This window comes from Erinaceus europaeus, chromosome 3 (genome assembly GCF_950295315.1).
Source record: "Erinaceus europaeus chromosome 3, mEriEur2.1, whole genome shotgun sequence".
In the NCBI taxonomy this organism is placed as follows: Eukaryota; Metazoa; Chordata; class Mammalia; order Eulipotyphla; family Erinaceidae; genus Erinaceus; species Erinaceus europaeus.
The window spans coordinates 148526478-148539314 of NC_080164.1; the positions used below are offsets into that span (position 1 = coordinate 148526478).

Sequence of the window (12837 nt, forward strand, 5' to 3'; positions counted from 1 at the left end):
TAGGTTACCCCTGGAGAGCCATCCCTAAGTTGTTTTTGTTTGTGTTGTATTATAGACAGCACCTGTCATGCTTCTAATTGTTAAAGCTGCATTAAGATGAAAGAAGTTAATATTGATCCAGTATGGAAAAATTAGTCAAAATGGAAGTTTGATGATACTTTTTCAGAAGGATTTTTTTTTCTGCTTTTTAACTACTAGTCCTATTAGTATGTATTGATACATCTATTATAATTTAATGATCTTGGTTCTAATCTTGCCTCCAGTTCTTTGCTATAAAATAATAAATGTTAAAAAGGACAGAAATATGCCAGATTTTAAAACTACTTACTCAATTTCTACAGATTCTAAATTTTAAACATGTATGAAGATCGTTAATTTATTCTACCTTTCTGTAATATGTAATATTTTTAATTGTTGATCATCAATGCTGATGGAAAAGAAACACTAATTCTAACCACATTCTATGCTTTCATTCAGATGCATACCCAAAGAGTGAGATGATTTATACCTGGACCAAAGGTCCTGAGAAATCAGTAGAAGTTCCAAAGGAGTCTTCCAGCTTAGTTCAATATGACTTGATTGGTCAAACTGTGTCAAGTGAGACTATCAAGTCCATTACAGGTGAGATATTTAACAATTATAGTCAATACACATAGGAATTTGCAATGAAATTTTGTCCTAATTACTTTTTCTCTTTGAAGATTTATTTAATTATTTAATGAGAGAGAATGCATATGTGTGAGAGAGAAAGAGACCAGAGTACTGCTCTGACCATATGAATGTTGGGTATTGAATCAGGGGACTCAGGTTTGCAAGGCATGATCCCTACCTGCTAAATCATCTCCCCAGACACTGTATTATCTTTTTTATCTCATTAAAATATTTAGTGTTGGTGGTGGGGTTCTAAGTTTCCAGAAATAAAGGTGATATATAAATCACAGCTTGGAATTTCTTCATCTAGATTCATATCAGTTTTATTGGTATTACTGACATTATTATATATATGGTACTCTTGCACTGATTTAAATTCTGAGTCGGCAAGTTATGAAAAATGTGTTTTTTCTTATTCAGCAAGAAAAACACCAGTAGTCAAATATGTTAAAATTTTTTTTCTTTTATAGTTTCATTGGGGCTTTGACCTTCTAGGTAACCTTTTTCAGTTGGGAAGAGAAAGACAGAGGTAAACAGAATAAGACACCACAACACTGAAGTTTCCATCAGTGTGGTAGGGATTGGGCTTGAACTAAATTCATCCTCAGCAGAATTCTAAGGGAGAATGTCTGAATACTAATTTCTAACTACTGAAATTTACAATTTAAATGGTCTTTCCCCTAATATATTTATCCTGCTCAAGTTTATCTAGCTGCTTTTTTTTCAAATGAAAAAGTAAAACACAGCCCTTAATTACAGAGTATATTAAGGATATATATTTACATTCATATGTGTGAATAAATGATCATTATTCACAGTTCTTGGACTCTGTGCTTTTGGAATGTGAATGGAAAGCATAGGTTTTAGTCTTTTTCACTTTTAATGGGAAAAATGAGGAGGATATTGTTTGTTCTAAAAGTATTCTTGGGGCCCAGTGGTAGCGAATTGAGTTAAGCACACATAGTGTGAAGCACAAGAACAGAGCAAGGATCCTGGTTAGAGCTTTGGTTCCCCACCTGCAGGAGGGTCACTTCACAAGTGGTGAAGCAGGTCTGCAAGTGTCTATCTTTCTTACCCGCTCTCTGTCTTCCCCTCCCTTCTCAATTTCTCTCTGTCCTATCCAACCACACCAACAATAACAATAACAACAACAATGGAAAAAGATGGCCACCAGGAGCAGTGGATTTGTAGTGCAGGCACAGAACAAGCAAGATAGCTTACACTGATAAGCGAACCTGTTTGTCACTCAAACCCAGGTTTGAGTCTAACATCCACTGCACTGGATGAAGCTTCAGTGCTTTGGTATCCATCCTTGTCATCCTCTGTTTCTCAGTGTCTGTGTTTATGTTTCTGACAAAATTGGCTCAGAGCAGTAAAACATAAGTGATGATACACACCAAAATCAAAATAATAATAATAAAATATTATTTTCATAAGCATATTTTCAAAAAGAGAGCTTTGAAAGCATTATCTTTCCAAGTTATACACGAGATTGAAGACACATTTTGGAAGATTTTGACTTCTGAATCTTGGATTTCATAGTTTGAAAATAAAGGCTATTGCTTCCTAGTTAGTATTTTTTTAAAAATATTATTATTTTATTATATTGAGTAAACTTATTTTTATTTATTTGTTGGATAGAGACAGAAATCAAGATGTAAGAGGGTTAGTGAGGGAAAAACAGACATCTGAAACACTGCTTCACTACTCATGAAGCTTCTCCCACACAGGTGGGCACTGAGGGCGAGAACACAGATCCTTAGCAATATTCTCTTTTTTTAATTTTTTTTTCTCCTGCAACCAGGGTTTTCGGTGGGGCTCAGTGTCTGCATGATGAATCCACAGTTTCTTTTTTTAACTTTTATTATTTGTTAATATATTTATTTTACCTCCAGGGTTATCACTGGGATTTGGTGTCTCCACTATGAAGCCACTGCTCCTGGAGGTCATTTTTCCCATTTTGTTGCCGCGCTTGTTGTATTTGTTATTGTTGTCATAGCTGTTGTTGTTCTTGGATAGGACAGAGAGAAATTGAAAGGGGATGGGAAGACAGAGAGGGGGAGAGAAATATAGACACCTGCAGACCTGCTTCACCGCTTTGGAAGCAACCTCCTGCAGGTGGGGAGCTGGGAGCTCCAACCAGGATCCTTTCACCGCCCTGAGCTTTGCTGCCATGTGGGCTTAACCTGCTGTGCTACCACCCAGCCCCGGAATCCACAGCTTGTAAAGGCCATTTTTCCTTTATTTATTTATTTATTTATTTATTCATTCATTCATTCATTCATTCACTCACTCATTCATTTATCTTTAATTTGATAGGACAGAGAATTTGAGAAGGGTGGGGAGATAAAGAGGGAGCGACTCCGAGAGACACTTGCAGTACTTGACTGCAGTACTTGAGAAGTTTCCCGCTATAGGTAGGGTGTGGAGGCTTGAACCCTGGTCCTAGCACACTGTAACCTGTGCTTTCAACCAGGTGCACCATTACCTGTCCTCCTTAATATTATGTTCTTTTCATGTAGCAAAAAATATGCTTGAATTCAGATATATTATGTATGATTATATATGTTGTATATGACTATGATACATAATAACAAATTATATAATATATATTATGTAATAATATAGTAACTTTTATTATTATTAAATTATTATTTATTATTATTACTAAATTATTATTATTTAACCTGAGCACTGCTCTACTTTGCCTTATGGTGGTGCTAAAGATTGAACCTGGGAGCTCAGAGCCTCAAGCATGAATGCTGTTTGCATAATTATTTTTTAATATTTATTTATTTATTTTCCCTTTTGTTGCCCTTGTATTTTTTTTATTGTTGTTGTTATTGATGTCGTTGTTGGATAGGACAGAGAGAGATGGAGAGAAGAGGGGAAGACAGAGGGGGAGAGAAAGATAGACACCTGCAGACCTGCTTCTTGGCCTGTGAAGGGACTCCCTTGCAGGTGGGGAGATGGGGGTGCAGGTAGGGAGGTGGGGGCTCGAACCGGGATCCTTAATGCTGGTCCTTGTGCTTTGCACCACGTGCGCTTAACCCACTGTGCTACAGCCTGTTTGCATAATTATTATGCAATTTCCCCTTTTTCTTCCTCCATAGGACATAAAGAAATACACTTCTTTGTTCAAAATAAGGCAGCAGGATAGTTCCTATATATGTGCAAATGTATATTTATTTCAATTCTTTCTGAAACCAAGCTGTATATTATATGTGTATGTTATATATATATATATATTAGTTTTGTGTTTAAAATTTAATTATATATATAAATATTCTTGTATTTTCATTTTTTAGTGATTTTCCAAAAAGGATAGGTCTTCATTATGTTCTAAAATATGCAAGTAATGAAGAGTAAAGGCTTTTTCAGCTTTAGATGTTTAAAATAGAAATTATTGCAGGTATTAAAAATAGTTATAGCCCAATATATTAAATTTTTTCATCACCACATAGAACAAAATTGTTTTTTCTGTGAAAATGAAGCTCAATATTTCCCTGTGGATTAGGAACTACATATTTCTAAATATTTGTGTTGCTGTGCAAAACAGAATTTCTTTTCCTGGAAAACTGTTTGTTCATTTGAAATATGATCATGAAGACACTGAATAATTGCCTGAAGATATAATTCTGCATTCCCCTCATGTTTTATTTGTAGGTGAATATATTGTCATGACGGTTTACTTCCATCTCAGACGGAAGATGGGTTATTTTATGATTCAGACATACATTCCATGTATTATGACAGTGATTCTGTCTCAAGTTTCATTCTGGATAAATAAGGAATCAGTTCCAGCTAGGACTGTATTTGGTAATTGCATTTCATTTCTCAAGTATTTTTGTCCATATTATATTTTAATAGTATATGGAAATATCTTGTATGCATTTTGAAGAATATATTAAGTAATAATACATCAGGCTGTACTGAATAAAAAATATATATAGTCCTTCATTTTTACCTATCTGATGTAAACTAATGAGACAAGAGATTATGCTACATTGGGGGCTGGGCATTAGCGTGGCAGGTTAAGTGCATAGGGCAAGAAGCACAAGGACCAGAGTCAGGATCCAGGTTCTAGCCCCTGGCTCCCCACCTTCAGGGGTGCTGCTTTAAAAGCGGTGAAACAGGTCTTCAGGTGTCTTTCTCTCCCCCTATATGTTTTCCCCTCTTCTTTCTATTTCTCTGTGTCCTATCCAACAACAAGAAGGGCAACAAAATGGCCTTAAGAGCAGTGGATTCATAGTGTGGGCACCGAACCCTAGTGATAACCCTGGAATAAAAAAAAGAGAGAGAGACAGAATGTGCTGTATTCATGAATCCCTTTGGGGGACTCCATTTCCTCAGGCAGGTGAAGACTATTCATGAATCCCTTTGGGGGGACTATTCATGAAGACTATTCATGAAGACTATTCATGAATCCCTTTGGGGGACTCCTCAGATTTCACCAGGCAGGTGAAGACTAAGTGTAAATTTGGATGTATTATCACTTTTAGTGATATTTTGGTGTTCCTAGTATAATGCTGTGTATGTAATTGAATTAAAATCATGTCTAAGTGTCAAAATAATGTATTTAGGAGCTTAAAATAAAATAAATAAGAGTCGGGGTCGGGCGGTGGTGCAGTGGGTTAAGTGCACGTGGCGCAAAGCTCAAGGACCAGCATAAGCATCCCGGTTACAGCGCCCGGCTCCCCACCTGCAGGGGAGTCGCTTTACAGGCAGTGAAGTAGGTCTGCAGGTGTCTATCTTTCTCTCCCCCTCTCTGTCTTCCCCTGCTCTCTCCATTTCTCTCTGTCCTATCCAACAACGAACAACATCAACAATGGTAGTAATAATAACCACAACGAGGCTACAACAACAAGGGCAACAAAGGGGGGAAAAATGGCCTCCAGGAGCGGTGGATTCATGGTGCAGGCACCGAACCCAGCAATAACCCTGGAGGAAATAAATAAATAAATAAATAAGAGTCATGACTTAATGGATATGAAAGCCTTAGAATAACTGCCTTTTAAAGAAAAGGAACAAAATGTAGATGGTATAATGCATTCAACTGGAAGGCATTATGTGCTTGGTTTGTTAACACATTAATATTATATATATATTTTTTTCAAATATTTAGTTCCTGTTGTTGCATTCTAAATTGTATGAAGTTTAAGACACATGGTTTAATAACAGTATAATAATAATAAATATTATTATATTTAGAGACAAAGTGAGACCAAAGCATTGAAGCTTTGGTCAAAATATATACCAAGTAATTTAGGATAGTTGTACAGTCTTCTAGATAAGAGGAAACAGGGATCTTCTCTGAAACTTTGGCTTCTGTATGCTATTTTGGGTATTTTTTTCAACCAAATGCTCTATCTAAAACTAGATATTACCATGACATCTTTGTCATGTTAGTTTTTTCTTTTATTTTGAACAGCATGAAAAATGAACTCTTTAATGTCTAAAAGGATAATAGCAAATTCAAACTTAGCCTATTGTTTTTGAAACTGGCTTTCCTCATTTTTTTCATGGTCATAACCATAACAACCATAAACCATAATATCAGAAAGACTAATATACAAACTTTAAAATTAAATTGACTCAAAACAATACAGAAAGGAATGAAAAGTGACCATATAACCATCATTTTTCAACATTGGTGGTCATAACATCATTTAACACCTTCAATATCCTTAACAGAAGTGCCATCCTCTTAAATAATTGGAAAATGTTTTCTGATTCATAACCAAATAATTGCATTAATAAGAGTACTTTCTTCACATGATAGCAGAAGATGAAGACCACTACTTCTGCTCCTCAGGAGAAATTGCTCTATTAAAAAAAGTGTTTAAAGCAACATGGAAAACACTTTATTTATTTATTATAACTTTTATTTTTTCTAGTATCTTTATTTATTGGATGGAGACATCCAGAAATTAAGAGGCAGGGCAAAATAGAGAGACACCTGCAGTCTTTCTTCACTATTTGTGAAGCTTTCCCTCTGCAGGTGGGGATGGAGGACTTGAACCCAGATCCTTGTGTACTCAACCAGGTGCACCACCACCTCGCTTACCCTAAGTTTATTATATTTTGAGTGTGGTTGAATTTTTTTTCCAATTATCACATTATGGGCTGTAGAGAACTTTTTCCATTCTTACTTACCCATACTCTGAGTTCCAAGTAATATTCTTATTCAGACTGAATATTTTATTTTATCACATTTTATTCCCAAGTGCTTTCAGTATAATTTCTGTGATTATTTAGAGAGCATGCTGTTTAGATAGCTAATAAAGCTATAGAATGTTTTTGAGTTCTTAATGGCCATTCAAGTCAAATTACTCTAAATGAGAAGGAAGCTTGACTTATCTTCAAACTTTGTAACTTATTTAAAAAATTAACTTAGACTTTATTCATACATTTCATAGCAAGCATGGAAATGATATCATATTTCCAAGATTCAAACTAGAGGCCTAAAAGTCTTATCTATTTTAGATAAATAAAATTCTTAAAATATAACACATTTTTAAAAGAGGATATAGCCAAATCCTAACATTTCCTTTTCTGTATAGTTTATCAGATTTTTTTTTTCAGGAGATCAGCATTTATATGCTTACAGTTGCTCTAATGTTTCATGTTTGGAGCATTTACAATTCAGAAGGAACTGGAGAAAAATGGATTAGAGAGGAGTGGAAAAAGTGAATTTCATTTCCTCTACATTTATCATGTGCTTGACACTAAATGTGTAAAATGTGGTCAGTCCTGAAGCAGTATTAGACCTCTGGGAAGCTACATTTAATAAGTTGTGTAAACAGCACTTACAGCTACATAACAATTAAGGAATAGTTAATTTACGTTTATCACAGAATATAATGAAATGCTAAGTTGTGGAGATAAATATTTCTCCCTAAGACATAATATTCCCAGGGGGGCAGGCACTGGCACTGGGTTAAAAGCACATAGTGCAAAGTGCAAGGACTGGAGCAGGGATCCTGGTTCAGGCCCCTGGCTGCCCACCTGCAGCGGGGTGGCTTTGCAAGCAGTGAAGCATGTCTGCAAGTGTCTGTCTTTCTCTCCCCCTCTCTGTCTTCCCCTTCTCCCTTAATTTATCTTTTCCCTATCCAACAACAACTATAACAAATATGGAAAAAAAAAAAAAAACGACTGCCAGGACCAGTGGCTTTGTAGTACAGGCAATGAGCCCCAGGGATAATCCTAGAGGAATATTCCTTTATAACTGCATTGTGTTCATTTAGCTCTTTAACTAAATATGTATTATTTGGCTTTTAGGTAGTTACTGATATGGACTGGAGTATAAGAGTTTAGATGCCTCTATCTTTCTATTGTCTTCCTTCTCATCATCTTCTAACACCCGAGTGTGTTAAACTGCTGGAGCTAACACAGATGTTATTTAAAATAAGTTTAAATGGCTATGGTAATCTATCAGAGAATGCCAAAACTTCATTAGATAACATAGGTTCAGTAAAATGACATAGATGCAGAAAGGGAAAACTATGTATGTATTAGCACATTTAAATAATGCATTTTCTGTAATTCCGATGGCAAGCGGAAATTTTCTGCCAAAATTGAGAAAAGGAGATACGAGATACTTCAGATAGCTATTGACTAAAGAGAAATAGTTCTATTCTTGATGCAACTATTTTCCTGCAGACCATAAACTGATAGATTACTATTGAACAAGGACCTGAGTTGGGGTGACAGTATTTTTCAGACAGCTCCTATCCCAGGAAGATGAGAAATTATACCCATGTGTCAACAACTGTACTTTGATCCAGTAACCTCCCAATAAAGTTTTAAAACTATTTTTTTTTTTTACTGGGGTATAATGGATTACCATACAGTGGTTGACACATGGATACAATTTCTCAACTCCCCATTGTAGATGTCTGCAAAACACTCTCACAACTAATTTAAGTCTGCCATCATGTACCAGAACTTCAAACCGTTCATCCAAGACTCCCCTCCCCATTTTCTCAAGAGTCCTTGCTTTGGTGCAGTACAACAAACCCAGTCCAAGTCTTACTTTGGGTTTCCCTTCCTAGAGTCAATTTGTTCTAGGAATTTGTTTTCATAGGTACATATTATATTCTTTTATATTAATTTGACTCCTTCAGAACTATTACATTTGTTTACATTCAATAGATAATTTTCAGCTACAGCTTTTAAGTATTTATGCTTTTGTGGTTTCTCTACTAGTGATCCTAAGTCATAGTGGGCCATCCCTATCTTCTAAAATTGGATATTCCATTTATCAATTTGTTAGTGCTAAAAGCCTTCTATACCCAATTCAGAATAGGACTATATGAGTTGTACTTTCTGTTAGATATATGCAATGAGTTTCTCAACTATGTCATTCAGATACTAATGTGAATCTAATATATGATATATGTTCATATATGCCTTACATACATATCCTCTTAAAGAAAACCCAATATGTAAATATCAACTGAAAGCTAGTTTTCCTAATGTAAACCAAATCACATTTTTCCAGTGCTCAAAAGAGCCAGAACTTAAGCTATGTCTATCTTTCACTTCATTAGCATTCACTAGTTTCACTAGGATTTGAATCTTCCATCAAAGATAATGTTTTAACTTGAGCTTGCAAAGTTCTCTCCCCCACAAAATTCCTAAACCTTTTATGTATTTATTTGGTTTTGTTTTGAAATAATGGTAAGGTATTTTTGTCTCTTTGCTCTTCTGCTTTTAAGGTATTACCACAGTCCTCACCATGACGACTCTGAGCATCAGTGCCCGACATTCTTTGCCCAAAGTGTCCTATGCAACTGCCATGGATTGGTTTATAGCCGTCTGCTTTGCTTTTGTATTTTCGGCCCTTATTGAGTTTGCTGCTGTCAACTATTTTACCAATGTTCAAATGGAAAAAGCCAAAAGGAAGACAGCAAAGGCCCTCCAGGAACTTCCAGCTGCTCCAGTATTGAGAGAAAAGCATCCGGAAACAACTTTGCAGGTATTTTATTTAACCTCATTTAGCATAAGATTTCAGTTTTCTGGTCAAATTTGCATTCCATGGGGGGAAAAACTATAGAAATTGAAAATCTCAATGATAAATTGTAAGTTGTTTAAAATCCAGGAAAACTATACAAGGATAATTATTAATTTAAGTCCTAAAAGTGTGATTAATGTCTTAATATTAAACAGCTCTGGGTGAACTAGATAGATATGGAGTGGGCTGTTTGAAATTTCTTTTCAGAATTAAAACACTTTTGACAGGCAAAATCTAATATATTTTATTAAGGGGGAAACAGTTTGATGCATTGTTCAGTGAAATGGAAAGATTTTTCAATGGAGTTTATTGAACAATGTAAAGCAGCACTTCTTAATGTGACACAATATTAGGACTGCTGTATGGAATTGATGAGACCTGTGACCTGTATTAGGACAACTGCACAAATAGTTGCAGTTGTTGTACATTAAGAATTCTTGTACTAAAAGGAGCATGTATGAAGTACATAGAAAACCTCAGGGAGTAGGGTGATAGCGCAGCAGGTTAAGTGCAGGTGGCACAAAGCTCAAGGACCAGACTAAGGATCCTGGTTCGAGCCCCTGGCTCCTCACCAGCAAAGGAGTCACTTCACAAGTGGTTAAGCAGGTCTGCAGGTGTCTATCTTTCTCTCCCCCTCTCTGTCTTCCCCTCCTTTCTCCATATCTCTCTGTCCTATCCAACAACAATGACATCAATAACAACAATAATAACTACAACAATAAAATAATAAGGGCACCAAAAGGGGATAAGTAAATAAATATTATAAAAAAGAGAAAAGAAAACCTCATAAGAGCTGCTGTGATTTACATTGGGTACATAAATGACCCTTCAATTATGAAAAAAAGAAAATTAAGAAGTGACTGCTCCCTCATGGAGGGAGTACAGACTTAAACTGTACAAAACCAGCAAAATCTTCATGAAAATAATAAACAGTCAACTCTCCTCTTTTTCTTCTACCTTTGATTCTCCCTCTCTCCTCCCACCCTCTCCCCCCCCTTCTCCCCATCTTCCCTCCATCCCTCTAATTAGCTTCTTTCTCAAATCAGAGCAAGTGTGTTTGTGGTCACTTATACATAATCTTATTATAGTTGTTTTCTCCAAATATGAATCTAAAATTCCTTTTATCTGTATGTGCCAAAGCAAATTATCAACTTGATTCCCTTGTTGTAGGTGTTAACTCTTTCCTATACTCATTCATTCATTTAACCAGATATTCAAAGAATGTAAATTTGACACAAACTGTGAATCAGACCCTATTTTTGGCTTGGGTATGAATTTTCTACAAAAAGCCCTCCAACAAATACCCTTCTCTCTCCATCATATATTTGAGGGTGTAGGATGAGGCCATACAGTGGCATATTTTAAAGAAGGTGGTGAGGTGCTGGTGAAAGCACTCTTAGAGTGGCTTAGCACCAAAAGGAGAAAGGAGTACCAGTCTAATGAGACAGAGGGGATTCATTGTAGACTATGGTGGTCAGGGAAGTTCTCGAGAGAAAATGGCAGTAGAATAACTTAGGTTCAGTGTTCACCTTGGCTGGGATTATCTAATCACCATCCTGGTGCCTGGTTTTCCCTCTCCCTCTCCCTCTAGGTCTCCCTCTCCCTTTCCCCCTCCCCCTCCCTCTCCCTATTTCTTATTTCTAAAATTCTCAAGAATTTTACTTGATACTTCTTTCCAATGACATCAAGTCTTGGATTTATTTAATTTTATTGTTTGTATTTTCCAGTGATTGATTCTGGATTTATTTTAATTCCATCTTCCTGCTGATTAAAATTTTTGTCACTCTTGTTTTAACTTCTTAAGCTTGTCTTAGTAATTTATTTTCGCTGCTACACATTGATTAGTTTCTATTATTTCAATAAAATTTCATTTCCATATGTACTTTCCCATAACTCATAATTTTTTATCTATGCTATCATAATCACTAGCTAAGTATTCTATAATTCTGTTGCTGCTTATTTTTATAAGGCTTGAATTTGTTGTTGTTAAGACTTGAATTTGTTGTTGTTGTTGTTGTTGTCATTGGGGGTTTACTATCCCAAGCTGACTTTTTCAGAGAGAGAGAGAGAAGAGAAAATACCACAGTACCAAAGCTTCCCTCACTGTGGTGGGACCTAGACTTGAAGCTTGGTCACATAGATAACAAAACAGGCACTCTTCCATATGAGCTGTCATGGCAGTAGTTAAACACTTTCAAAATAATATATTTCAACTTAGAATTTACAACAGTGTTGAAATTATAAAATATACTGATTTGTCCAAGTAGATATTAACTTTCTTTAATCCAGAATTGTTCAAGTCCAAGTATTCTGTGTATGTAAGTGTATTTGAGTATATTATTTTATTTGTTTATACTATGCTGTTGTAATTCTATTTTCATTTCTGAGAAGTGATGATACTCAGTGAAGTAGTATTATAATGAAATATTACAGATACTTCAAAGTTCAAATAATAAAACTTTTCTGCATAATTTCCAATATTGGAAATATAACCAATAATTTGTCTTTGAAACATCTCTTGACTACAGTTGCCATCCCTATTAATATTTGTTTGAGCATACTGATTTACTAAGTCTTCCTGGGCACCAGGGGCCACATAATGTGTATAAATAGCCTATTGAGATGAAACCTACTGGGGGCCAGGTGGTAGTGCGGTAGCGCACATAGTACAAAGTGCAAGGACCAACTCAAGGAACCTGGTTTGAGCCCCTGCCTTACCTGCAGAAGAGGGGGGAGGGGGGTAGCTTTACAAGTGGTGAAGAAGGTCTGCAGGTATCTGTTTTTCTCTCCCCCTTTGTATCTTCCTCATGTCTCTCAATTTTTCTCTGTCCTATCCAATAAAATGGCATCCAGAAGCAATGGATTAATAGTGCTGGCAAGAGCGATAATCCTGTAGGCAAAAAAAAAAAAAAAAAAAAAAAAAAGATCAGAAGATTGTTTGTGTGGAGAATTGTAGTATTTAAAGCAAGTGTAGTTTAAAGGACTTTAAAATAAATCCATTTGGGAGTTGGAAGCACAAGGACCCGTGTAACCATACCGGTTAGAGCCCCGGCTTCCCACCTGCAGGAGAGTAGCTTCACAGGCGGTGAAACAGGTCTGCAGGTGTCTATCTTTCTCTCCCCTTCTGTCTTCCCCTCCTCTCTCCATTTCTCTCTGTCCTATCCAACAAT

At 36.0% G+C, this 12837-nt stretch overlaps 1 protein-coding gene across 1 annotated transcript in view; it reads left to right on the plus strand.

Annotated features, from left to right (window-relative positions):
* GABRA4 (gamma-aminobutyric acid type A receptor subunit alpha4) overlaps window positions 1-12837 on the plus strand; it is an 83333-nt gene that overhangs the window by 28061 nt on the left and 42435 nt on the right. Inside the window, exons 6-8 of the mRNA XM_007539678.3 lie at window positions 478-621; window positions 4318-4470; window positions 9372-9631. Coding sequence (XP_007539740.1) covers window positions 478-621; window positions 4318-4470; window positions 9372-9631 — 557 coding nt within the window. The remainder of the gene's footprint in view (window positions 1-477; window positions 622-4317; window positions 4471-9371; window positions 9632-12837) is intronic.